The sequence below is a fragment of the Eumetopias jubatus genome, unplaced genomic scaffold (genome assembly GCF_037043125.1).
Source record: "Eumetopias jubatus isolate StellerSeaLion01/CBP00866 unplaced genomic scaffold, mEumJub1_p1.0 scaffold_9, whole genome shotgun sequence".
Taxonomy (NCBI): domain Eukaryota; kingdom Metazoa; phylum Chordata; class Mammalia; order Carnivora; family Otariidae; genus Eumetopias; species Eumetopias jubatus.
In genome coordinates this window covers 140946518-140971666 of record NW_028274815.1, presented here as the reverse complement: position 1 = coordinate 140971666, position 25149 = coordinate 140946518, and the positions used below count along the sequence as shown (strand labels likewise).

Genomic DNA, 25149 nt, shown 5'->3' with positions numbered 1-25149 from the left:
AGGTGGGAGGACTCATTACCCCAACGGCCCCACCCCAAAAGAGTCAGAAACACCTGCTCAGTGGGCAGGGATTTATTATGGCCCCCAATGACCCCTGGAAGCAAGATCAGGGTTGGTTACATGTAGGGGAATTCACACTTGTTGCATGCATAAATACATGAAGATACATGTTACACCAGCACAAATCACAGATCTTTCAGCCTTGTCATGAAAATGCCCCAGCTGTGGCAGCTACAGTCTCCAGAGCCTCCCACTGCAGACAGCACAGCTCCATCCCCCCCAGGAATGACCCCACAGAGCCAGGGCTCCCTGAAGCAGGAGAAGCCCAAAGTCAGTGCTTCCTATTGTTTGCAGGTGACTAAGGTCACCTGGCTGAGGTCTGCAGCTCAGCTTACAGGTGGAGGCAGAATAGTCTTTTCAGTGTTGTATTTCAATAGTTTATCTGCAGGGAAGAGTGTTTGCAAAGTTACCAAACTGCAGCTTCCATCTGCAGACCAGGGAGGGTGCTTCGCCGGTGACCACCGCCGGGAGACCCTCTCCCCCCGAACAGTGTTCCCACACCAGGCAGTTCTCACACTTGGCTCAAGGAGACCCTGTCAAGCCTCACCCCTTATACTAGCTCTGCATGTGAAGCCACCCTGATTTGTCACCATTTAAGACTAGTCCTGACAGCAGGAAGCTCAAGCCTCCCCACAGACACCTGGAGGCTTGTAAACAAAGCCAGTATCAGTCACTGCAGAGGCAGAGCATAACCCACCCCAACTGCCACTCCTCTTCCAAGTCCACCAGGGTCCAAGCAGAGCGCAGGGTCCTGTCAGCTGCATAGCTGCTGAACTCTGATTTCAAGAGAGCCAAGGAAGACCCATGGACCCCTAGACAGAACATGGCAGAGCGCGCCCCCGGCCCCAGCACTGTGCAGCCAAGACCAGGCACACAGGGCTGTTTCAAGAATGACAGAGTGGCCTGAGGTGATCAAGCAGCCCACCTTCCTTCTGAGCCACGTCTGCACACCTGGACAGCCACATCTGTGGCTGACAGTTCTTTGTGCTTCTGGAGCGAAAAGCCTCTCTGAGAAACCTTTCAGAAGCAGGAGTGGGGGACAAGGAAGTGACAGCAGTTGAGTGCCAGGCAAGTCCATATCAGCAACTCCAAGCCCTACTGCCCACAGAGGCATGCCAGCTCTCTAGGCAGCTCCGAGCTCATCCGGCTGCCCCGAGGAGGGGCTGCAGGGCTCCATGCAGAGAGCACATGGCACAAGGACATGGGCTGCTGTCACCGCCAGGTGTGTACACACCAAGAGCACACAGGGTGCAGCAGGGGAGGGGCCAGAAGTGCCCGTGATGCGTAAGGGTGTTGGCATGGGCTCTGGCCAGGCACACTCACTGGTGGGTGTCCCCTCTCTGCTCTGCACCAGGAGGGCAGCTTTAGTCTGACCTGTCCCATGATGTCACCAGGCCCTCTGCAGCCACAGTGAAGTCCTCGAGTCTGGCAATGCTCAGGACACAGGTTGGGTGTCAGCCTAGAGAGCAGTGACCTGGGTGAGCTCCGTGTTGGGTGTTGACGGGCTCTGTGGGCTGACAGGCACCATGGGCAGGTCCACGCCTAGTCATGCGGGCCGTGGTACTGTCTCAGAGGTCTTGCAGGCGAGGGCCACATCCCTGGCAATGCTGCGCACACGGTCAGACACCTGCATCTCCCGGCGCAGGGCAGGAGTGCAGCAGAACTTTCGGAAGCAGGCCTTGAAATTCTCGTCCAAGAAGGCATAGAGGATGGGGTTGAGGCAGCTGTTGACATAGCCAAGGGCTGTGCAGAAGCGCAAGAGAGCCACAGCAGTCTCACTGCCCGGCTGAACACCCAGCCCTTGGACCAGCACAAACACCTGGACAGGCGTCCAGCAGCCCACAAACACTGCCACCACCACCAGCACTAGCCGCGTGATGCGCCGCAGGTTCCGGTCCTTCTCTCGGGAGCCAGACAGCAGGCGGACACCGCGCAGCCGCCGGATCATGAGGCTATAGCAGATGGAGATGATGAGTACGGGAATGATGAAGGAGAAGAGGAAGATGCAGATGGCAAACACGGGGCCCCAGTAGTCCTGTGGGGAAGGGATCTCCACCAGACACTCAATCTCTGCAGGGAGAAAAGCGGGGTCAAGTTGGATAAACCAGGAGGGACCCTCTGGGATCCAGGAGACAACAGCACTGGGGAAGAGGGGCCACCCCACTGACCTTCATCCTCGACCTGTGCCGAGCCCATGATGGCAACAGGAACGCCGACGACAGACGCCAGAGCCCAGATGGCCACATTGACAGCCTGGGCCTTGCTGGACGTCCGGACATCGAGAGCACGGATGGGGTGGCAGATGGCTACATAGCGGTCCACACTCATGGCAGTCAGTGTGAAGGTGCTGGTAAACATGTTGTAATAGTCGATGGCAATGACCGTCTTGCACAGGGCATTTCCAAAAGGCCAAAAGCCCAAGAGGACGTCTGTGCCCTGGAAGGGCAGTGTCAGCAGCACCAAAGTGTCTGCCAGGGCCAGGTTAAAGATGTAAATGTTGGTAGCTGTCTTCATCTTGGTGTGTCTGCAGAGAGCACAGGGAGAAGGAAGGCTTCATCTAGTCTCCCTGGCTGGACCTGGCAGCAAAGGCCCAGGGCCCTTCTTATTGCCACCACGAGGAGCACCCACTCTGAGACCCTTGTTAAATGCAGATTCTTGGGCCCAGCATGGAGCCTGGGGGCAAACAGTCCTTCTGGCACACACAAAAGTGTTCCAAACCCAAAGACTGGTCTGCTTTGAAAAAGTTGGGTGTGTAGGGTAGCAGAGCACACATCTGACTCCACATGGGAGCAAAGGGGTAAGAATCATAAGAAAAAGGACCTGTCCTCCCTCCCTTCCTTCCAAGTCTTCCTGAAGACCCTACACGGACTACAAGGTTGGCCCTACAGATACCAGAGGTTTCTATGGGCTCCAAAGTCTGTAAGAGCACATCAAGTCCTTCTGAGTCCATGTTGTAGTCTGGTGACAGAAACAGGAAATGGTGACAGGAATGGGAGGGTTGCTAATGAGGTCTGGCTGTATCCAAGGAACAGGTCCTGGGACATTATGGCTGCTTAATAAATATTTGTTGAAATGAATTAATAGTTATGATGGTGGTGATGGTGGTGATGGAGATTATGGTGGTGATGGTGGAGGTGGTAATTGTGGTGGTGATGGCGGTGGTGGTAATTGTGGTCGTGATGGTGGAGGTGGTGATGGTGGAGGTGGTAATTGTGGTGGTGATGGTGGTGGTGGTGGTAACTATGGTGGTGATGGTGGTGGTGGTGGTGGTGGTGATGGTAACTATGGTGGTGATGGTGGAGGTGGTAATTGTGGTGATGGTGGTGGCGGTGGTGGTGGTGGTAATTATGGTCGTGATGGCGGAGGTGGTAATTGTGGTGGTGGTGGTGGTGGTGGTAATTATGGTTGTGATGGTGGAGGTGGTAATTGTGGTGGTAACTATATTGGTGGTGGTGGTGGTGGTAACTATGGTGGTGGTGGTGGAGGTGGTAATTGTGGTGGTGATGGTGGAGGTGGTAACTGTGGTGGTGGTGGTGGAAACAGCAGCAATGGTCATGGTGATGCTGGAGGTAGTAGAGATGGGAGTAATGATGGTGGTGATGATAGTGTTGGCAGCGGAAACACCAGAGATGACAATGTTCCGTGTCAGTTAGGCTGCCATAAAGGAATCTGAGGTCAGTTCTGCATCTTAGAGAGGGATTAGGAGTAAGCACAAACAGGCCTGAATTATGACCAAATAACAGCAACAATGACCACAATGGCAGACACTTGTGCCAAGTTCTTCACATGGATTTTATCTCATTTAAGATTTCAAAAATGCTATTTTGATCCCCCACTCTATGCAGGAGGACACTTAGGCTCAGAGGATCTAACTGGTCTTGAAAAGAGCTGGTAAAAAAGCAGACAGGATCAAGAGAACTAGAAGACAAGCCACAGACAAGAGGAAAGATTTGCCAAAGACACATGTGATACAGGACTGCTGTCGAGAATATACAAAGAACTCTTAAAAGTCAATGATAAGAAAACAGACAACCTGGGGCGCCTGGGTGGCTCAGTCGGTTAAGCATCTGACTCCTGGTTTGGGCTCAGGTCCTGATCTCAGGGTCCTGAGATCAAGCCTCACCTTGGTCTCCAAGCTCAGCAGGGAGTCTGCTTGAGATTCTCTCTCTCTGCCCCTCCCCCCATCTCTCTCTCTCTCTCAAAAAAAAAGGGCCAAAGACTTTAACAGTCACCTCACCAATTAAAACAACAGTGAGATACTACTACACACCTCTTAAAATGGGCAAAATCCAGAACACTGACACCAAAGGCTGGTGAGGGTGTGGAGCAACAGGAACTCTCATTGGTTGCTGGTGGGAATGCAAAATGGCGCAGTCACTTTGGAAGACAGTTTGGTGGTTTCTTACCAAGCTAAACATACTCTTCCATATAATCCTGCAATCACAATCCTTGATATTTACCCAAAGGAGTCGAAAACTTCTATCTACACACACACAAAAAAACACTGCACACAGATGTTTGTAGCAGCTCTATTCATAATTGCCAAAACTTGGAAGCAACCAAGATGTCCTTCAGTAAGTGATGGGAGATAAATAAACCGCAGTAGATCCAGAAAATGGAGCAATATTCAGTGATAAAAGAAATGAGCTGTCGGGGCGCCTGGGTGGCTCAGTCTCTTAAGCGTCTGCCTGCGGCTCAGGTCATCTCAAGGTGCTGAGATCGAGCCCCGCGTCGGGCTCCCTGCTCAGCGAGTCCACTTCTCCCTCTCCCTCTGCCCCTCTCCCCACTCAAGCACGTGCTTTCTTTCTCTGAAATAAATAAAATCTTAAAAAAAAAAAAAGAAATGAGCAGTCAAGCCATGAAAAAACATACAGGAGTACACATGAAATTAATGTAACATTGTGTGTCAACTATACTTCAATTAAAAAAAAATTTTTTTAAAGAAATAGCCATCAAGCATGCAAAAAGATGCCAAATCTTATTAAAATTAAGGCTAATGTGAATTAAAAAAAAAAAAGAAAGGACATGGAGGAACCTTAAATGTATATCACAGAAGCCAATCTGAGAAAGCTACACACGGTATGGTTCCAACTATGTGATGTTGTGGATAAGGCAGAACTATGGAGACAGTAAAAGATCAGTGGTTGCCAGGCGTTGGGGGGTGAGGAGGGATGAGCAGGCAGAGCACAGAGCGTTCTCAGGGCAGTGAGACTATTCTGTGTGATACTACATGGTAGACACATGTCATTACATATTTGTCAAAACCCATAGAACGTACACCAAGAGTGAACCATAGTGTAAACTGTGGACTTTGGGTGATCAGGATGTGGTTGATGTAGGTTCAGTTGTAAAACTGAGTTGTAATTAATTATAAAATGCACTATTCTGGTGGGGATGTTGGTAACAAGGGAGACTATGTATGTGGGGGCGGTGCAGAGGGTATATGGGAAATCTCTGTCCTTTCCTCTCAATGTTGCTTTGAACCTAAAACCACTCTAAAAAAATAAAGTTTCTTAAAAAGAGCAGGGCTTGGAACCAGTGTCTCTGATTCCTGGGGCAGCCGACCCCAGTCTACAGGCTCAGATTACACTGTGCTGACACTCGGGCCAGTCCCTGCACATCAGTCTCTCTGGGGACCTTCCCTGTCTGCTCTAATCAGGATGTGGCTCTGAGTTTGGATGCCCCAGTGCAGAGGAGAGATAGAGAGAAGCAGTCATGACAGGAAGCGTGAGCAAGACCACCACAGGTTGGGGCACTTGTCACCACAGCACACCCTCCAGCCACAGAGGGGCATGTGAGTCCAGGCCCCTGGGGTTCAGCGCTGGGGACAGATGGCTGCTCTTCCTGGCCCCTGAGTAAGGATGTGCACCATACACACCAACACACACACCTTGCACATGTCCATGTACACACTCACACATACACACACCGGTTTTCACACATATGGGCACACATACGTGCACACTCACACTCCTGTGTACACGTGCATGCTCATACATGCATGTCCGGCTTTAAGGTACAAGTGTGTGCACACGTGTACACCATGCAGCACACTCACATGTGCTCACTCTCACACACGCATGTGTACATGTGTGCACTAACCGTTGTGTGCCCACCTACATGTGTGCGCATGAACACACACATGCACATGCATGTCCTCACACTGTCCCCACGCTGTTCCCCTATGATGTTCCCCTATCCTGCAGCCTGGCCACCCCTCCTGATCCCACAGGCTTTCCCAGTCTGAGCACCAGCAGATGCTGGAGTCGGCCCAGACTCCAGCAGTGATGATGGAGCTGAAGGGAAGGGGCTGCCAGTGACAAGAGCTGCCTCTCAGGGTCACGGTGAGGTCCAAGAGATCCTCACATGGTGGTTCGGCGAGGAGCTGGGCCCACAGCTCAGATCAGGGAGTGTTACCTGTCAAGAGTCAGGGTGACATTCCTGCTGGGACACAGCTGCACCCTCCCTCCTCCCCCCTGCCAGGACTGGGGTGAGCAGGGCTGATCCTTTCCTCTCCCCCCACCCCGTCAGGTGCCCCAACCGTGAAGACGTGAGCATCCAGGGCCTAAGGACTGACCCTGACCCTGACGGTGCCTGACAGGATGACCAGAAATTGAATGGGAAAAGTGCCAGTCTCTACCTGCCAGGCCCACCCAAACAGCCCCCTGCCCATTTCCCCTCTGCAGCAGTGTGGGCGGGTCCCCAGCCTACCTGAGGATGACATACATGACGAGGCAGTTCCCCAGCAGTCCCCCAATGCAGACGGCCAGGTAAAGCCCCACAATGGTGACCTTGAGCCCAAGGGGCAGAAAGGCGCCGTGGCTGGCATTGAGCAGAAGGTTGGGGGGCAGCAGGCTGTGGTTGGGGCTCAGGAGGGATAGGTTGCCTTGCAGATGGCCGCTGTAGAGGACCTCCCAGAATGGGGCAGGGAAGAGGGACTCCATGCCACCTCCCTGTGTGCAAAGTCACCTGGTACCTGGGAGAGAACAGGGACACATGACCACAGCACCCAACACCCACCCGACTTGAGGCCTCCAAGCACAGTGTGTGCAGCCCACCAGGCACATGGACCGCCCCCCCACCGAAGACAGCCTTAGATGCAGAGGCACACGCACACACTCAGAAACAATGGAGACAAGCAGACATGTATGCACAGACAGGGACACATCTAGAGGCATGTGTGCAGACAAGGACACGGTCTCATGTGGCTGGCAGACTCCCACAGGGGACGAGCGGACATGGTTATGCAGTTACACACCGAGACACGTGCCCACCCACAGGGACTCACAGACACACAGCCATCCATGTGCGCGCACCACCCACAGACAGGTGCAAACCTGACCTCAGGCGCACACAGGAGACACACCCAGAAACACCTGGGACACAGGACATGGGCCGACTTCCTACTGCCCCTCCCCAGTCCTGCCCGAGGGCTGCAGTCTGTCCATGACCCCTGACCCCCGGCAGCTTAGGCCTTACCTTAGCAACCTGCGTGGGAGCTGAGACTGCCGACACTCTAACCGTCAGCACCGGCAGAGCGGCACTGGGATCCACTGGCCGCCCCAGAGCGGGTCTGCATGGGGCTGCGGCAGGAGCGGCAGGAGCGGCTGCTCCTTCTCAGAAGACGCCAGACCAGACGCAGCAGCCTAGCGCGGAGCTGGGGGTGGGGCGGAGACTGCCGCTCCCGAGGAGGAGGAGCCACGCAGGCTGGAGGAGGGGGCCGCAGGGAAGGGGGGTCACCAGGCCCCACACTGGACGTCCTTTGGACAGACCAAGGGACCAGGGCACACACTTAGAGGTGAACGACAGAGACAGACTCCCACACACAGACACAGGGACGCGGATCCACACAGGAACTGAGTCAAGGGACAGAGAGCCACAGAAGGACACACACAGAGACATGGAACAGAGACTCAGGGACGCACACAAGACGCATAGACTGGACGAGGGTGTGGGGCCTCGTCTAACACACAGAGACACTGCCTCGGGTGGACTCAGATCAGCCTCGGTTGGCCTTCTGTGCCCAGAACAGCTCCCTCCGCTGGTCTGCCAGGGGAACTGAGCCACAGCAGGCCAACAGGTGGGTAGGTACACAGCGGTGCCCCTGCCTGGCGAGGCCTGAGTGGATTAGAGCCTTGTGGACAAGCAGGATGCCTAAACTCTGCTGTGCACTCTGTGTGCCTACTGCATGCTCCACATGTCCATCATGAACATGAGTTCATCCATCCCCACCACCCCAGGTCACTGCCAATCAGCATCACCTTTGTGCAGACAGGAGCATTAAGCCTCAACGCTGTGAAGCCACCTGTCAAAGTGGCAGAGACAGCGTTCAAACCCAGATCCATCTGCCACTTTGAGACACACCAAGGGTGTCTCTGCAACAGCTGGATCCCAGAGCAACATCTGAGCATCATTCCCTCACAGCCTGGGCCCCCAGCACCCATGCAGCTGAACAGTTCCCATGGAGCTGCCTCCGTCCCAACACTGGGGTCACATGCCATGTGGGTGACCCCTGAGCTGAGTCACAGCCTCTAAGTCGTGGGGTCCTTCTTCCTGCACAGGCTCTGCTCACATATCCCAGACCCTGCTTGGAACATCCATCTCCAAGGATGGGGACCTGGTTGCTAGGCGACTGGCAGCAGCGTTGCTAAGATACCTGGCAAATCAGGAAAGGACAGGGCAGGCAGATGCCCTAGGATTCAGCATCCCAAGCTGTCCCCCAGGACTTACCTCTGCATCTTCACTGCAGCTGATTCAGGGACAGTATGGAGGCACAGGGCACAACCACAGAGACACTCACCTGGGACACGCAGGGACGCACAGTCTCACATGCCTGCAAATACACACAAAGACGCCCAAATAGACACACGAGTGAAGACACAAACATGGGTTCATGCTCAGAAATGCACACAGACTCGCAGGCACAAACACGTGGGACACACACACATGAACCCACACCAACATGCACTCGAAGCACATGAGTAGACAAGAGAGAATAGGCAGACACACAGATCAAGGCCTTCGGACTCCCAGGAGATATATACGTGCACCACACTCCCCAGATGAAGCTGAAAGCAGGATCCTGCTGACCTCAGGAGCCCAGCAGGGACAGGAACCCAAGGAGGCTTGGCCTCCTGCAGCCTCCCCTCGCTGGGCTCACCAAGGTTTAAGCAGCCAACCCCAGTCCCCACTGCCCCAGCTGCCTCTGCCCACCTGCCCACTCAGGAGCATACAGAGCTGGGTTTCATGGTGGCCTTCAGTGGCCTCCTTACTCAGGCACAGACTAGGAAAGCGGGGGGCGGCATGAGGCTGGTATGGAAAGGCGTCCCATGCGAGTGCCCCTCACAGGGACAGTCTTAGCCAAAGTACAGGCTCGGTCACCTGGCTGGTGGGTGGCCAGGCTGGGAGGCTGACTATACTCCCCAGACCCTAAAGCGCTCCCACAAAGGGGGCTGGCAGCACAGAGGACACAGCCCAGGCCTCTCAGGACCCCTGAGCAGCCAGAGTAAGACACAGAACACAGGTGTCACACAGGGGACAGCAGGGGACTCGTTATGTGAGAGAGCATTTGTGTCCACGCAGCATACCCTCAAACATATGTCACATGCAGGCAAAACAAAACACACAGGTGATGTGGAAATGTTGAGGTTCGGAGCCAATGGCCAAGAAAGAATTCTTGAGACGTCTTCAATGCAAAAAGGTGTTTTCATTAAAGCCCAGGGACGGGACCCATGGGCACAAAGAGCTGCACCAGGCTTGTGAGGAGTGGTTGATTATATACCTTTAAGTTGGGAGGGGGTTAGGGACAGCACAAGCCTCCAAGGTGTTTTGGAAGCAAAGTTTCCAGGACCCTGAGGGGCTAGCTATTGTTAGGAAAAGGTCATTTATTACTATCTAGTAAACCCTTCAGATGTATATCGGTGGGTCATATGCCTGGGGGATGACTGCCAACATACATCTTGGGGGGTAGAGATAAAGGAAGTTTCCAAAGGAATTTCTATATGTTTAAAGTAAACTTAGGGGCGCCTGGGTAGCTCAGTCAGTTAAGCGACCAACTCTTGATTTCAATTTTATAGGGCGAGTGGGGGCATGCTTTCCTGCAAGAAGGGACTTGTAACTTTCCCTCTGGTCATGATCTCAGGGTCGTGAGATTAAGGTCATGATCTCAGGGTCGTGAGATTAAGTCCCAAGTTGAGCTGTGGGCTGAGTGTGGAGCCTGCTTGGGATCCTCCTGGCTCCCTCTCCCTCTGCCCCTCCCTGCCACCCCCACCTGCGCTGCGTGCACGAGCTCTCCTGCTCTCTCAAAAAAAAATAAAATAAAATAGATTCACAGGATTCTGGGAATCGAGCTAAGATTGCCTTTTGCCCTTAGCAAAGTGTCCACATCAAGGCAGCTGAGCTCCCAGAGGAAGGTCACTCTGCCTGTTTCAAGGACTTGTCAATGGGTTGTAAGTAGTAAGGAAATTTAATTTTTCTTTGGCCTTTGTTTCCCACATCACAGGGAAACCAGGGACAGCCCAAGGCATGCAGCTCACATGAATGAGCACAGAATGTGTGTCCACGAACTGTGGCTAGAGCTGCCTGGTCTACACTCGTGAGTCATGGCATTTGTAGCAAGACCTGGGTCCCAGAGAGGTTTACACCCACAAAGTGGGGAGAGTGCACTTTACTCTTGCCCGGTGAGTCGGAGCCCGGAAACGCCAGCACTCAGGGCCCCAGGCAGGCACTCTGTCTGCTCCCCTCTGTCTCGGCTTGCTTCGCCATCCCTGGGCTGGGCTCAGGGGTCCCAGTGCAGTCAACGGAAGCCTCACACAGACCAGCCGCTCCAGGGCGAGTCAGCCCCCAGCCCATTTGTGCTGTTAAAAAGTGAAAGGATTTTAAAAATTCTGAGTTTCATCATAATAAATTAGTTTGTGTGATTTTAACCTTATCATAGTTATATAAGGCAACAGGAGAATTGAGTTATGTGTGGATTTTCAATATAATGTTAAATTCTATAGTCATTTAATAAAGCTTTGAATTTTATTTTGGCGTTTTATTTTCAGGCTTTGGAGCCAACCAACATACTTTTAGATCTCAGCATTTCCATCAGCCCTTGAAAAACACATGAATCCTGGACACAGAAATAGATGGAAGACACCTGCCTGGTGGTCTCTCCCAGGTGCTAGGCCCCAGACACACAGGTAGCACCACCCCCATCCCCCCCCCCCCCAGGGAACCACAAGGTGTGGGGAGAAGCTGGAAGAAGCTACTTTCAGGAATGTGAGCTGTGTGGGTACCAAGCCCTCGGAGGATTGGGGAGGAGGGATACCAAAGTTTTTCAATCCTATAAAAACAGAGGGAAAGTGACAAGTCCCTTCTTGCAGGAAAGCATGCCCCCACTTGCCCTATAAAACCCACTCCACTGCCAGGAGCCAGCAAGCAATTCCCTTCTGTGAGCCCTCCTGGCCCAGACCTGGGAAGCTGAGAGGAGAGCCCAGATCCCTGTCTCCCACAGCTCACCAGTGTGGGAGCACAGAGTTGAGCCAGAAGCAGCCCCTGCCTGAGCTATATGTATCCAGGAGGCCTGCCTGGAGGAGGTTGCCTGTTAGGTCAGACTCCCTAAGCCCTCACTGCTTCTGGATTCCAGAGACCTTTGTCTTCAACAAGCCCCAAGTTTGGTGCTGAATCCCAAGGCCCAGGTCACACCCCAAAGGCACATACTGGGCAGGAACAGGCAGCATACAGGAACAGCTTGTGCAAAGGCTTGGGGGCTGGAAGGATGGACAGTCATTCAGTGGAGCTCGAGGGTAGTGCACACTCTGGGATATAGGGGCTCAAAGTCATAGTTTACCTTTTCACCAGGAAGCCAGAGCAAGCTTCCCCAAACAAGGTGAACAATCAACAATCTCCTGGTCCGCTGAGACCCCACCCCCAAAGCCAGGACAGTTCCCATCTCAGGGGTGCAGGTCCTAAACCCACAAAAAAGCACCATTGCCCTTGGCAGACATCCATGAATGAAGGGGACAGTTATGTAGGCACCATGGAAGTCACCCATGCATTAACAAATTATGGACTTAATGCACTAACTTTGGCCTAGTGTGAACTGTAGCATGGACCATACAAATTCACGAATTGTAGAATAAACTGATGAGTGCATGAGTGAGTTATAGAATTAATACATTGAGAAGTGAATTGGTTATAAAATAGTATGAAATTAACAAATACAAAAATAGATCACAGAAATCTAGGTCCCAGGACCCAGGACCCAGAAATTTGGGGTTCAGCAAAACCTGGCTCTGGGAACTTGAGGGACCCCTGAGACCCCAAACTTGCTCTGGAAGAGGTAAGGGGTCCTGAGCTCTGCCCCAGTTTCCCTTTCCTGTGAACAACAGCGGTTGTGGGAGCCCTTTTGGGTCATGCATCGGGGAAAACGTATCAGACAAGAAGGTCTCATAAGCTATGCCCTCTGCCCCAAAACTAGCCGCCGAAGACCTCTCCAGCCTGGAAGCTGGGCCCACAGCCCCCACAAGAGTGCGTTTGGGGCTCCCCAGGAAGAAAAGAAAGGGCACCCAGGCTGGAAAAGCTGGCGGTCACCTCCTCCAGCATGGAAGGGGCAGGGACAACTGCAGGCATTTTCCCCCCTCGAATGGAGGCGCCCTCCAAGCACCAGGACCCCACAAGCCCTTCCCTTCCCAGGGACAGCCCCACTCCAGCTCCCGCGTGGGGGGGGGGGGGCGGGACTCCGGTTGCCAGGCAACCGCGTCAACAAGCCCCAGCGAGTCAGGCCTCAGTTGGAGCCTCAGACCCTAGAAAGTGGGAAGTATGGGGTGTAGGGAAGGGGGACAAGGGCCAGGCCCTCAACCGCTGTAGCTAAGAATGGGGTGGGGGAGGGAGCTGGCCGCCAGCAGATTCCTCGTTGTCGCTCTGCCTCCAGCCCACAGTGGGCCAGGATGTGGCCCAGGCTCTGGGGCCTGAGGTGCTGTGGGCTGGGAAGGAGCCTGCAGGGCTAAGCCAGGACCTTAGGGGCATTTCCCTCTCCCCACCTGTGGGCCCTAACTGGTCTATCACCACCCTGGACTCTGCTCTCCCTTCCTCCATCTAGACCCAGCAGGGGACAGGCTAGGAGGACGGGCTGCCCCCACCACCCCTACCCCACCCCACCTTGGGCAGCAAGCCAGCTGTCCATTCTGCTTTCAGCATCCCTGGCACATATGTGGGACCTCCCACAGACACACAGACTGACCCACACAAGAACATACAAACACACGCACACACATCTCCTCTGCCCATCCCCTCCATCTCCAGCCCCTAACACTAAGGCAGAGGGGTCTAGGCCAGGGCTAGCCAAACTAGAGCAGCCCTGGGGTTCCAGTGGGGTGGGGGTTTGCTGACGGACTGGCAGCCACAGACATGGGGGACTGGGGCACATCAAGGGTTCCAGAATTGTGGGGAAGGGCCTACCAAGCCTCACCCAGATCAGTCTTAACACGGTCTCCACCCCTGGGTAGGGCCAGAGGTCAACTCAGGGGTCTCAGCATTTTCTCAGTGGACAGAGAAACAGCCCATGGGCAGGAAGGGAATTTTCTGAAACTAAGTGAATCAGAAATTTATGGCTGACTGCAAGGATAAATCGGATGAGTGCTAGGCTTGCCCAAAGGTGCAGAGGCTGGGGGCGCCTGGGTGGTGCAGTCGGTTAAGCAACGGACTCTTGGTTTCTGCTGAGGTCTTGAGATTGATGGGCTTGGGGCTCCTGATCAGCGCGGAAATCTGCTTAAGACTCTCTCTCCCTCTGCCCCTCGCTCCTCTCGCTCTCGCTCGCGCGGGGGCTCTCTCTCTCTCTCTCTCTCAAATAAATAAATAAACCTTAAAGAAAAAAAAGGGGGGGGGCGCAGAGGCTGGAGGGGCAGGACCTAAAGCCCGCTGTGGGGAACCTAGAGGGGCCGGGCCAGAGGAGCTGGTAGGTGCCCAATGGGATTCACTCTTCCCTCGGCAGGGCCCAGGATGCAGTCGCCAGCGGTGAAGGAGGCTGGGCGCGGGGGTCCGCGAGAGCGAACAGGAAAGGGGTCCCGTGAGGAGCGCGCCAAGGGGCCGCCCGCGGCGGAGCCCCCCAAGCCGGGTTGGGCCCTATCGCTGGAAGGCCTGGCGGCCATGCGCCCCCCACAGCGTCACCGCCACCTGCTCTTCGGGGACCTGCTTGAGGACGTGGGCGTGGCCGCCTCCATCTTCCCCCGTGAGTCAGTGGAGCTGGGGTACCATATGCCCGACCCGCGCGCGTGTACGCAGTCACTCGAGCTGCCCGCGGTGCGCCAGGACATGCTCCTCGGCGTCTTCAAGGCAGCGGAGGCCCGAGGACGAATCCGTGCCCTGAGGCTGCGCTACATCCGCATGCGGGTGAGGCTAGGGGCCGGAAGGAAGGGGCGCGCAGGCGGGAAGGCTGGGGGGCAGGCGGGGTGGGGGGGCAGGCGGGGTGGGGAGCCCGACCCTGGTCCGCTGAAGAAAGGGGTGGGTGGGGATGGATCAAACGGCGGGAGGGACCGGCCCAGGCGCCTTGCAGGAGGGGGCGGGCGGAGCAAGGCAAAACTTAACGCGTAGACTCAGAAACACCCCCTCACCCCCGCCCCGCGACCGGCAGGCGGAGGAGATCTCGCTCCTCATCCTGCAGCAGAAGTCCGCGCGCGCCGCCATCCGGCTGGAGCTGTTCCTGCCGCCGCAGCTGAAGCCAACGCGGATCCCAGACCCCCTGGACCGTCAAGAGGTGCCCACAGGCCCGGGAAGGGGCAGAGGGGGATCCCCGCCCTCCTCCCCGCACACTTGGCCCCAACCCCTCTCACCCGCAGAGGAGGCGCGTGGAGACCATCTTAGAGGAGAAAGTTGATGGCAGCATCTTCCCACGTTGACTGGGACTCCACAGGGTGCGAACGCGCCCCACCCTCCCATATAAAGTTCTCATTGTCCAAGCGCCCCCTGGTCGTTGCGCTGCCTCTCTCCAGGTTCCCCGGGAGGGAAGGGGGAGAGTATGGATGCTGCCTCCCCTGCATCCGATCACAGACATCTGGATACACAGAGCCGGGGTCGGGGAGGGGGTGTGCCCTCCAACAAAGTAGAAGGAGGATGCAAGCGGGCAGGTGTCAGATTAACAGAGGATGCTGGTAATCCCTCAAATACCGCTCTGCCCCCATTAGGCAACCTGGTGCCCTGCAAGTCTCTGAGAGCCCCCAGTCTGAGGAGACAGGAATAAGAATTGGGCCGGGGCGACTGTCACAACCCCAGAAGTGAAGGGCAAGCTCAGGGAGAAAGGGGGGCCCAAGTGGGACCCCAGATTGTAGGTCATTCCATCAGGGGTCAGAGAGGAGGGTGACATTCTGGGCAGGACAAGTGACTGCACAAGCCAAAGGTGGCCTTTGGAGCCAGCTGTGCAGGGGAGGTCCTCCAGGGGACCGAGACTGGGGAAAAGGAGACCACCTCAGGAAGCCCCTACTTCTCCAGACAGGAAATCACCTTTTCATCTTGAATGACCTCCTCAGCTCTGCTCTATCCGCCTTACACACAGACACACATGTACAGGAAGGAAACCACCCGTGTCCTGTTCTGACAAATCCACGTCGTGCAAAAGCTCTGAACTCTGAAGTGCCTCCCAACTTTCTGGACAGATCTTCCCTTAGAGAACTTAGTACTCTTCTCCCTGACACGCGCTCTTTGCAGAGCCTAGAACTCGGCCATGTCTCCCTTTTCTTCCCTCCTAGTCCCTAAGCAGCTACAGAGGTGGGGGTCAAAAGCGTTCAGACAAGCCCCCCAACCCGTGCCAGGGAGGCCTGCTGAGCGGCCCTCAGTAAGCCCTTCTTCCTGCACCTGACCCTTCACCCTTTCTGTGCTGTTGCCGCCCCTGGCCTTGGTCCATGCCCAGAACTGTGTGTGGAGCTTGGAGTCTGCGGCAGCTCTGGGAGGAAGGTGAGAGCTATGCATGGCAGTCATGGCGGGGGGGGGGGGGGGGGGTGCGCGGTGTTTGAGTAGAGCTGGGGAAGGAGGAACAAGGGGAGAGAAGGTGGCTTGGGCTGAGGACAAATCGCCAGGGAAAGGGAGGCTTTCTCTCTGTCCACATACGCCCTGAACAGGATGTTCTCTCTGTCCACGTGTATCATGAACAGGATGACAGCCAGCCCTGACTCCCCAGGACCCCAGCACTCTGTCTCTCGGGGATGTACTGACCACCTAGAACCATTTCATCTGTTTGGTAAATGCATATCTCATTCCATCACTTCTCTGAGTCTCCATTTCTTGATCTTTAAAATAGAGATCTTGAGGGTCTCACCTGAGCTGTGAGTGAGCACAGTGAGGGCTCCATAAGGGTGTGGATTACTCTGCAATGGGGAACCACACAAAGCCCTGCGGAGAAGACTAGCAACAGAGTGGCCTCACAGGCAGCTCTGCACCAGGCACTGAGCTAGAACACGGTGGGCCCTTTGATCCCCATACCAGGGAGGGGGGCCCGAGGTCTGCAGAGGAGGCCAGGGAAAGTGGCTGAGGACATTTCTGTGGGGCCCAGAGGAGGCTTCTGCTATGGGACAGTGAAGCATGCAGGCCAGGCCCCAGTGTACTGGAGACTGTGCAGGGTCGGGTGGATTCCTGCGGCTGCAATCATGCTCATGCTCTGGACAGAGGGTCCTGGGTTTAAATCCCATATCCACCATTACCTGCTGCAAAGTTACTGCCCAGCCCATCTGGATTCCTCCCATGGAATACGGGTGTGCTCTGTGTAGAGACAGACTCACCAGAGAAGGTGCAGGACACCCAGAACGGCTGGGGCAAGGGGAACAGAGTACAGGCCCAAGTGGCCAAAGGACACAAGTGAGTGGCCACAGAAGGTACAGTGTATGGAGGGCTGGGAGAGCGGAGGGAGTAGGGAATGGCATGAGTACGGAGAGAAGTGTGCTGACCTCCACCCATGGTCAGCTGTGCCACACATTTCTCAGGAAGGGGTAGAGACACCGCACCAAACACTGTGGGATCAGCCTGGCTGTGCGATGTTGCCAGGTGCAAGGGGGTGGGGCCTGGCCTGACTCTGTAGGACCTACCTCTCAGGACGGTGACCTAGGCTAAATAAGAAGCAGCCACCTCCTGTCTGGACAGGCTTCTGGCCTCTGCCCTGGCCTGGCCAGCCCGTCAACTTGGCAGCCAGATAGCTCTGTGGTCATACCAGCCAAGGCCCCTGGGCACACACCCCAGGAGGCACCCCAGCCTGCACGGCCCCTCTCACCTCTCTGACCTCGTCTCACACTCTCCCCCAAGCTTGGCCTCCACTCTCCCAAGGCCCCTGTCCTGCCGTTCTGCCAACCCTGCCCTTTACTGAGTGACACCTCCCTCCTCGGCTCCGCGGTCCTCCTTAGCCCTCCTGACCTCTAACCGAGTCTGCCAGTCTATTTCTTGTCTGCCCCAGGGCTGGTCCGCCTGTCTCGCTTGCTGCTGGGGCCCACCAGTGTCTGGCACACAGGGTACACTCAGATCATCACTGAATGAATGAGAGGCACATGTAAAATCACCACTTTCCTTTCCATCTTGAAGAGTTCTGAGAAACGTGTGCATATTGACTTGTGCAACTGGAAGGCATTTTGTGTGCCAGCCTCGGGCATCAGGAACCGAGCGGGCTGAGTGCCTGCACGGGGGACAGGAGATGCACATGGTCCAAGGCCAGGGGGCACAGACACTGCAGACCATTTCCAGAGCAGGGTCGGGGCCACACTGACACTGGCCCAAAGCATGCTGGGGTAAGAAATCTAACTGACAGCTGTAACGGATCATACAATATCAGGGGAGTCCGCCAAAGAGAAGGGACAGGGCATCCGTGGCAAAAGGGAGGGTGTGGCTTTAAACTTTAGGATATCTTGGGGCAACTGGAGGAGTTGGAAAAGACTCACCCAGTCCCCACAGACAGGAACATTTGGTGATTCCTGATGCAAGAACCCATACCCCCAGCACCCACCAGCACCGCGGCATCGGACCCCCTTTCCTTGGGAAGCCCCCTAGAGCGCGGTGCCAGCTCACTCTTAACCCTGCTTTACAGGGGAGAGCCCACAGTCCAGAGAAGCTAGGGCAAGGCCTGGCCGGCAAGGAGCGTCTACGACCCCGGGTCTTGAGGGCACTTGTGGCCAGACACTGCACCAGAGTCTCATGAACTTCCACAAGAATGGCAAAGCTGGACTGGCCCCCTTGAACAGAGTGGGGGACACAGCCACGCCCCCATCTATTCCAGTACCGGCTCAGGCCGCCCTGGGTCCAGAGGCCCCATTATTAGCACCTCATCTCCACAGGCTACCCCTAGGCGACAGTGGGGACCTGGGCGCCCCGCCGGATATGCCGGGTGGTGGGGAGGGGGCGGGTGGGGCACGAGGCCAGCCGAGCGCGGGGCGGGGCGCGCCTGGCAGGGCGGGCCGGGCACCTCCCCGCGCGAGGAAGTCCCGTCCCCGCGCTTTGGGGAAGTGCAGCCAAGGCGCCTGCGCACTGCACCCTGCGCCCCCTCCCCGACGATCCGGCCGGACCTCGGGGCGCGCGGGCCAGCAGCGGCGGCGCGAACGGCTCGGGAGCGCGGCCGGTGAGTGCGCGCGCGCGCGGCGCCGAGGACGGCGGCTCTGCCCCTCCCGGCCGGGGGCCCGGAGGCCGTACGGGGCGGGAGCCTCGGGAGCTGGCGCCCGGATCCGCACCCCAAGGACTCCAGCCGCGGGGTCCACGTGGACCCTGGGCCGCGGCGGGACTGGAGCCATTCCCCCGCGCGTGGGGGAGGGGGCGCTGCAACCGGTTCCCCTTTTTCTGCCGCTCAAAGCCTGGGGAAGTGATTGCTCAAAGGGGGGGGCCGGAAGAACCCAGGTTTCCGCGTCTCCCGCCCCCCCCAGCCTGGTGGGGAGGGGCCGAGGCGGGACACCCTGTCCGCCCCCGCCCCCACCCCCTTGGATCTGGCAGCCACTCACCCTGCAAGGCGCAGGGGAGGCGCTGCGCCCCCGGCCCCAGCTGATCCGGGGCTCCCGGCGCCGGCCTCCCTCCAGAACGCCGCAGGAGTACCTCCTGCCGTCTGACTCGAGTCCCTGCTGCTGCAGTGCACGCCCCTTCGGCAGCCAGGGTGGGGCCCAGAGGGAACCTGGCCCCTCCCGCCCCCACCTCGCCTTTGGGTCGATGGTGAGTGGGGCGCCCTGGCGAGTTCCTTCAGATAGGGGTGGGGGCGTCAGTCAGAGGCTGGGGGAAGGGTCCCCTCCCTAAAGAAGGAGACAAGCTCTACCAGGCCAGGTCTTGCCCGCAGAGAGAGGAAGAGAGAAACAGGTTGCCCCCACCACTGCAGAGGTGGGGTGGGGGCAAGGGTCACCAGGGTTAGAAAGACTGGGCCTGCCTTGGAGGAGTCAGGCTGGGGCGCCTCCACCTATCAGATGGGGGGCAGCGACAGGAAACGTACTGAGTGCCATCAGAAGCAGGGAAAGGAGCCCCTCTGTCAGCCCTCTGCCCAAAGGTTATGGCATTTTTTTCTGGGATTGTCACATTTTCTTATTCTTTTTTTGGACTGGGCGGGCTCAGGGACGTTCTTTTTCCTTCTGTGGAGCAGAGTAGCAGCCGCTCCCAAGGGAACCTCTGTCCCCAGAGGCCAGGCTTTCTGCCTGTCCAGCCTCTCCCACCCCAGATTTGGGGGCCAGAGCCTAAGGAGCTGGGAAAGGGGAACAAGTTCCCTCCCTAATGCCAGGATGAGGGGCAGGAACCCCAGTTCAGACCCTGTATCACCTCAGCAGACAGCGAGTGAACAGGTGACCCCAGTCAGCCTGAGGAGGGTGCAGGGAGCCAGGTCCAGGCCTGCAGCTGGGACAGAAGACACTGACCCCAAACACAGCCTCCAGCCCCAGAGGCCCCCTGGATCTACACCCCCAGACAGGGCCCCTCCTCTAATTCAGAGCTGAGTCTTTGGATGCTAGGGAGGGGAGAGGGGACAGGGCCCTGCCCCCACTCACAGTGGGTGGGGGTGCCGAGGAGGAAGAGCAGTTTTCTGCCTGGCTACCAGACCTCAGAGGTTGCCACACCCCTTCCTTTCCCTAGAAGCTTGACCCCTGAGGGAAAGGCAAGCTGTGGGGCTGCTGCTTCCCCATCTGCTTGCCCGGAGCCTGTGGGACCCAGTTGGAGGGTCCCCTCCCCCATGGTCTCAGGGGAAGCCAGGTAGCTGGTAAGGGGCCTCAGCCCCAGAGGACCCTATACTTTGCCCCGTAGATGCGGGTTAGGGCAGGGCCTCTGCATGCCCAGGTCCTGGAGGCAAGGGTGCTCTAAGTGCATAACTCACACGCGGTCCTGGCAACCCTGCTCCAGGAGCTGCCTAGCCCGGTTCTGCTGTGGTGCCTGCCCTAGAGCACCCACCCTTCCCTCCTACCCTGGGAGATCCCAAGAGGCCAACATGGACCAAAGGGGGATTGAAAGTCCACAAGCTGAGGGATGGGGGCAGCAGGGAGAATGATAATTACATGAGAAGATAAAGTGAAAGCAAGTCATGAGCCTCCAGGCCGCCAAGATGGGGGTTGGGTACAGGACTGGACGGCTCAGCCATGCAGGGGAGCACCCCAGGCCCTGTGGGTCCTCACCTAGGCCAAAGTGGGCACAGGCAGGGGCCGTGGTGGGAAAGCATTCAAAACTGCCCCCAGAGCACTGATTGCCCACCCTGGTGGGATCGGCGGGTGGCCTCGCGGGGGTGGGGGTGGGGAGGATCGGGCTCCTCGCCCTGGCTTGGGGCTCCAGGGCCCGTGCCCCCTGGGTGCCTCCACCATGAAACATGGGTACAGACATTGAAGAGAATGCTGGCTCTCACCCCCTCCAGGGGTCCCGCATCCCTGACCCAGGGAGCAGGGCACCCCGACCCATTTCTACCCCCCGCTCCTCTCCCCCTCTGGCACCCCAGGCTGTACTGGTTTCCACAGCCTGGTGGGGGTGGGAGGAAGGGAGGCTGGGAGACCCTGGGCGAGGTAAGGTACCAGCTGGGGGTTGGGGTGCTAGGGGCAGCATCTAGGACCTAGGAGCCACCGGTCCCCAGGAGGCCCATGGCCCTCCTCCCCGGTGCCCTGCTGCACTTCCCACACCCTCAGAAAGTCCTGCCCCACTCATCTCTCTGCTGCAGACCTAGTCAGCTGCAAACAGGCTGGAATCCTCTGGGGCCCACACAGATCTGGGCTCCTGGTGGAGAGCCACCCTCCCCACCTCCCTCACCCCCTGCAGAAAACCCAGAGTGGAGGGAGCTAGGGAGGGGGTCTGAATGTCGTACTACCACCCTTATGCATTAACCTGTAGCCCCAGACTCTTGGGGCCCCCCGTCCTCTTGGGAGGGGCCAGGAGCCGGAAACCAAGAAAGAGGAACCCAGACTTCCGGCTTCCCAGGGACGGAGCAAATGAGGGTGTCCCGGAACCTCCTGTTCGGAGATCTTGTCTGGGGCCCCCTTCTCCCTGTCCCTGTCCCTGCTCATAGGCTGGGGCAGAGGCAGGAGCCTGAACAGAGTGGCCTGAAGGTGGGGGGCAGGGGAGCAGGCCCCCCAGGGCTCTTGGAAGGACCCCTTCCAGGGGACAAGTAGAGACCGTAGTCCCAGGTTCTCAGTGAGAACCTCCACCTCTCTTCTCAGACTCCCAGGCTGTGGTGAGGGTCCCGGAGCCAGCACCACGGAGCCCGGGCGACCTCCTCCACCCACCCATGCCCACCCCGCATGAGACTGAGAAGCAGGTGCACCACCTCCACCCTGCCTCTGCCCCCATTGTGGGAAAGGGGGCGGGGGGGGGGCGAAGAGTTGGGAGACCCTTGACCGCCCGGGAGGCCAGGGGGGTGACCACCAAGGGGAGTCAGGGAAGAGGTGTGGGGGCCCCAGGTTCTGGCCTGGAGCTGAGGAGGCCCCCATATCACCAGCACGTAGGGCCAGAGGAGGCAGACCAGCCCCCCTCGATGTCCAGTCATGACGCGGCCCCTCCGGCTGCCCCCAGCCGCAACCCCTGCTGCTTGTGCTGGTGTTGCTGTTGCGGCTGTTCCTGGTATGTGGGGACTGGGGTGGGGGGCAGGGGCGGTGGGGGGGCTATGTAGACATGGGGCCCCAGATCCTGCCCCCAGACCCTCAGATGGCTTACGAGGCCCTGCCTCCCACAGCTCTCATCCAGGGGTTGCTGGGCCCTGCTGACCAGTGGCCAATGCCCAGACCCCTCTGTATGTGTGGCTTTCATGTCTGGTGTGCCTGAGGGTATGTCCATGTGTCCGTGTCCACCATATGTGCACTCCTCTGTCCGCTTACTCAGCACGTGCTGATGCCGCCATGATCCAGCCTGAGCTGGCCCTGGGGTCCTACAGAGGGAGAAACAGAAGCACATCCTACACACTGTTAGGTGGAAGGACACTGAGCAGGGACCTGGCCTGGGGACAATGGGGATGAGCTTCCAGAGCAGCCTGCCAGAGGGCGGGTGTGGGGCCTCCAGGTGGTAACAAGGTTCTGTAGGCCTGTGGAGAAGCTGTTGGGAGTTTTCATGTCTGACAGAGGCCTGGCCCTATTCAGGCTTCTAGCCCATGGCTGTTGAGTTGGACAGCGCTGTGGGGAATCAAAGGGGGATCTGCTGACTGGTGAGCAGTTCAGGCCTGAGACAGGAGAGGGGAGCCATGAAGAATTAGAAGGCACTAAGACTTTGGCTGTGGGGGCCGAGGGAGAGTTTGGGGTCTAGCAGATAGGGTAGGAGAGGAACAGAGTTCTCTGTCTGTTTGGGTTTCGAAATGTCTGTTAGACATTCCAGTGGCCCTAGAGGGAGATCTGACTGGAGGCATGGATGTGGAAGCCGGCTCCGACACCGGGTGAGGAGCCAAGGGAGGGAAAACGGTCCCTTGGGGAGAATCAGACACACATAGGCTGGGGCTTTCTTACTGCATCAGCTGGGACCTCTGGGAGAAAGGGGTGGGGACTGAGGTCAGGTCAAGGAGGTGCACAAGGAATCGGTGAAGTCCTGGAGGCTAGGAGACAGGAGCGGTATCCCGAACACCACTGAGACAGCCTCGGTCCCAGGGGAGAGACAGGAGGGGTGGTGGGCTGCAGCAGGTGCAGACCCTCCTTCCCTGGAAGGTGTGAATGGAGCAGACTCCAGAGCTGCCCACCTGCAGTGGGTTCACACAGAAGCTGAGAGTCCCCGTGCCCCGTGTGTGTGTGTGTGTGTGTGTGTGTGTGTGTGTGTGTGCGCGCGCGCGCGCACGCGCACACATGCCAAGGCCAGAGGCACCGTGGAGGCCAGTGCCACCTTTCTCTCTGCGGGTAGGAATGAAGAGCGGCGGCGAGCATGGCGGGTCTCCCGGGAGAACAAGCTGCAGCCTCTCCCCAGTTGTGAGGCATGGTAGGTGTGGCCAGCCGTGTGTGTGCGTGTGTCTGGGTGGTGGGGGTGCAGGCCTGACCTGGCCTGGCGGGGAATGCCCACAGCGCCACGCCGAGCCCTGAGGAGGTGCGGAGCTGGGCGCAGTCCTTCGACAAGCTGATGCACAGCCCAGCGGGACGAAGCGTGTTCCGGGAGTTCCTGCGCACGGAGTACAGCGAGGAGAACATGCTCTTCTGGCTGGCCTGTGAGGAGCTCAAGGCTGAGGCCAACCAGCACGTGGTGGACGAGAAGGCCAGGCTCATCTATGAGGACTACGTGTCCATCCTGTCCCCCAAGGAGGTGCACCGCCATGGGGACCCAGGGCAAGGGTTTGGTGGGGGGCAGGTGGGGACACCTCCTGGGCCCCTGACCCTGGCGCCCTGTCCCACAGGTGAGCCTGGACTCCCGAGTGCGAGAAGGCATCAACAAGAAGATGCAGGAGCCGTCCGCACACACATTTGACGATGCACAGCTGCAGATCTACACACTCATGCACCGGGACTCCTACCCCCGCTTCCTCAGCTCCCCCACCTACCGTGCCCTGCTGCTCCGGGGGAGCTCCCAGTCCTCCAGTGAGGCCTAGGCTGCCCATCACAGCGGCACAGACACGGGACCCCTCCAGTGGGCAAAGACTGGGTTGCCTGCACAAGCGTGTGTCAGCAGGTGTCCGGCACACCGCAGGGGCCCAGCACCCCTGAGGGCAGTCCCAGACTGGAGCCCCCTCTCTACCCAAGGGACCTAGTACCCTGAGGTCCCGCTAAGAGGCAGGTGTGAGGGCCTCTGGGACCAGGCGGCCCCTCCCCAACCAGCTCCCCGCTGGCTGGCCAAGTGCTTCTGCTGGGGCTCCTGCTTGGGGAGAGGGACCCTCCCAGGAGTTCTCATGGACCCAGCAGCTTCACTTGGGCCTCCTCCCCAGGCAGCCGGGGACCTTGAGAAATGCCTCTGATGGGAAGCAGGGCCTCTGTATTGTCTAGTTGTGACGTGAGGAAACTCTCCGATTCAAGCTGTCTGCACCCCAGATCGGAACCAGAACCTCAGAACTAGGCTTGAGGCAACAGGAGCCAGTTTCTTTTTTATATTTTCATTAATTTTAAACCTGGAAACATGTCCTTACTGTATTTTATCAAAAAAAGAAAATGTTTTCATATTTATCTCCATTCCTTTTTCATCCAAAATAGGATCTTATTATTGAAGATATTTTTAATGCAAACGTCTCTCCTTTCTTTCCACATCTGGGGGGAGATTCAGGAATGAAGAATTGTCCCAGACCTAGTGCAGGGAGCAGAGGAGACCTGGCCCCAGTGGGCAGCGGTGCTCAACACTGCCCCAGTGAGGGTGCCAAGGCCAGGGCGGGACGCTGATGGGGGTGGCCTCCACAAGGCACACGCTTGCCACCCCATTACCTGAATCTCTAGGAGGCGAAGCGATTCAAAGCTGTAGTGGGTCCAGGGCCCACCCCATTCACTGCGTCGTCAGGAGCAGAGGCTCAGGGTGAGGACAAGTCGTCATGAATGGCTAGGGGACCCAGAGGTAGCCTCCTGCCCATAAGCCCTGGGCCCTGAGCTACAGTGCCTGGGGAGGTTCGGGAGACCCTGGGTCCTCTGTGTGCCTAAGGCCCCCTCCCACCTGATCCCATGTCTGTGCATGCCCACACCCACGCCGTGTACCCCCAGGACCTGCCCCTCCTCCATGGGCACACACAGGCAGAGTCCGCCCCCAGTGTTCTGAGGGACC

General features: G+C 57.6%; 3 protein-coding genes across 8 annotated transcripts; 2 read left to right on the top strand and 1 right to left on the bottom strand.

The window, feature by feature from the left end:
• Positions 1-57: 57 nt before the first annotated feature.
• OPRL1 (opioid related nociceptin receptor 1) lies at positions 58-15947 on the bottom strand. Of its 4 annotated transcripts, XM_088026868.1 has the most exons (5): positions 14874-15947; positions 6772-7036; positions 4331-4409; positions 2229-2584; positions 58-2130 (listed from the first exon to the last, which is right to left on the bottom strand). In XM_088026868.1, the coding sequence occupies exons 2-5, from the start codon at positions 6887-6889 to the stop codon at positions 1607-1609; spliced, it is 1077 nt and encodes a 358-aa protein (XP_087882994.1). In that variant the 5' UTR covers positions 6890-7036; positions 14874-15947; the 3' UTR covers positions 58-1606. The 4 variants fall into 4 exon arrangements, with proteins under 4 accessions (XP_087882994.1, XP_027951525.1, XP_087882996.1 ...); XM_028095724.2 differs by lacking the exons at positions 4331-4409; positions 14874-15947 and adding an exon at positions 7540-11258; XM_088026870.1 differs by lacking the exons at positions 6772-7036; positions 14874-15947 and adding an exon at positions 6312-6392.
• LKAAEAR1 (LKAAEAR motif containing 1) lies at positions 14035-15084 on the top strand. Of its 2 annotated transcripts, XM_028095727.2 has the most exons (3): positions 14035-14433; positions 14675-14797; positions 14880-15084. In XM_028095727.2, the coding sequence occupies exons 1-3, from the start codon at positions 14044-14046 to the stop codon at positions 14937-14939; spliced, it is 573 nt and encodes a 190-aa protein (XP_027951528.2). In that variant the 5' UTR covers positions 14035-14043; the 3' UTR covers positions 14940-15084. The 2 variants fall into 2 exon arrangements, with proteins under 2 accessions (XP_027951528.2, XP_087882997.1); XM_088026871.1 differs by having other exon boundaries at positions 14675-15084.
• A 2619-nt stretch (positions 15948-18566) lies between the features above and the next one.
• Positions 18567-24566, top strand: RGS19 (regulator of G protein signaling 19). Of its 2 annotated transcripts, none has more exons than XM_028095716.2 (6): positions 18567-18628; positions 21666-21763; positions 21944-22065; positions 23323-23397; positions 23481-23715; positions 23807-24566. In XM_028095716.2, exons 2-6 carry the CDS (start codon positions 21734-21736, stop codon positions 23996-23998), a joined length of 654 nt encoding a protein of 217 aa, XP_027951517.1. In that variant the 5' UTR covers positions 18567-18628; positions 21666-21733; the 3' UTR covers positions 23999-24566. The 2 variants fall into 2 exon arrangements, with proteins under 2 accessions (XP_027951517.1, XP_027951516.1); XM_028095715.2 differs by lacking the exon at positions 18567-18628 and adding an exon at positions 18963-19206.
• Positions 24567-25149: the final 583 nt, after the last annotated feature.

What these genes read in the sequence shown, in the direction of transcription:
- OPRL1 (XM_028095724.2), bottom strand. Translation starts at nt 7,004, where the DNA reads ATGGAGTCCCTCTTCCCTGCCCCATTCTGGGAGGTCCTCTACAGCGGC. An exon ending in GTCATGTATGTCATCCTCAG is followed by an intron (nt 2,585 to 6,771) that starts GTAGGCTGGGGA and finishes TGCTCTCTGCAG; the next exon opens with ACACACCAAGATGAAGACAG. An exon ending in GGCACAGGTCGAGGATGAAG is followed by an intron (nt 2,131 to 2,228) that starts GTCAGTGGGGTG and finishes TTCTCCCTGCAG; the next exon opens with AGATTGAGTGTCTGGTGGAG.
- RGS19 (XM_028095716.2), top strand. Translation starts at nt 21,734, where the DNA reads ATGCCCACCCCGCATGAGACTGAGAAGCAG. An exon ending in CGCATGAGACTGAGAAGCAG is followed by an intron (nt 21,764 to 21,943) that starts GTGCACCACCTC and finishes CCATATCACCAG; the next exon opens with CACGTAGGGCCAGAGGAGGC. An exon ending in CCATCCTGTCCCCCAAGGAG is followed by an intron (nt 23,716 to 23,806) that starts GTGCACCGCCAT and finishes CCTGTCCCACAG; the next exon opens with GTGAGCCTGGACTCCCGAGT.
- LKAAEAR1 (XM_088026871.1), top strand. Translation starts at nt 14,044, where the DNA reads ATGCAGTCGCCAGCGGTGAAGGAGGCTGGGCGCGGGGGTCCGCGAGAG. An exon ending in TGCGCTACATCCGCATGCGG is followed by an intron (nt 14,434 to 14,674) that starts GTGAGGCTAGGG and finishes CGCGACCGGCAG; the next exon opens with GCGGAGGAGATCTCGCTCCT.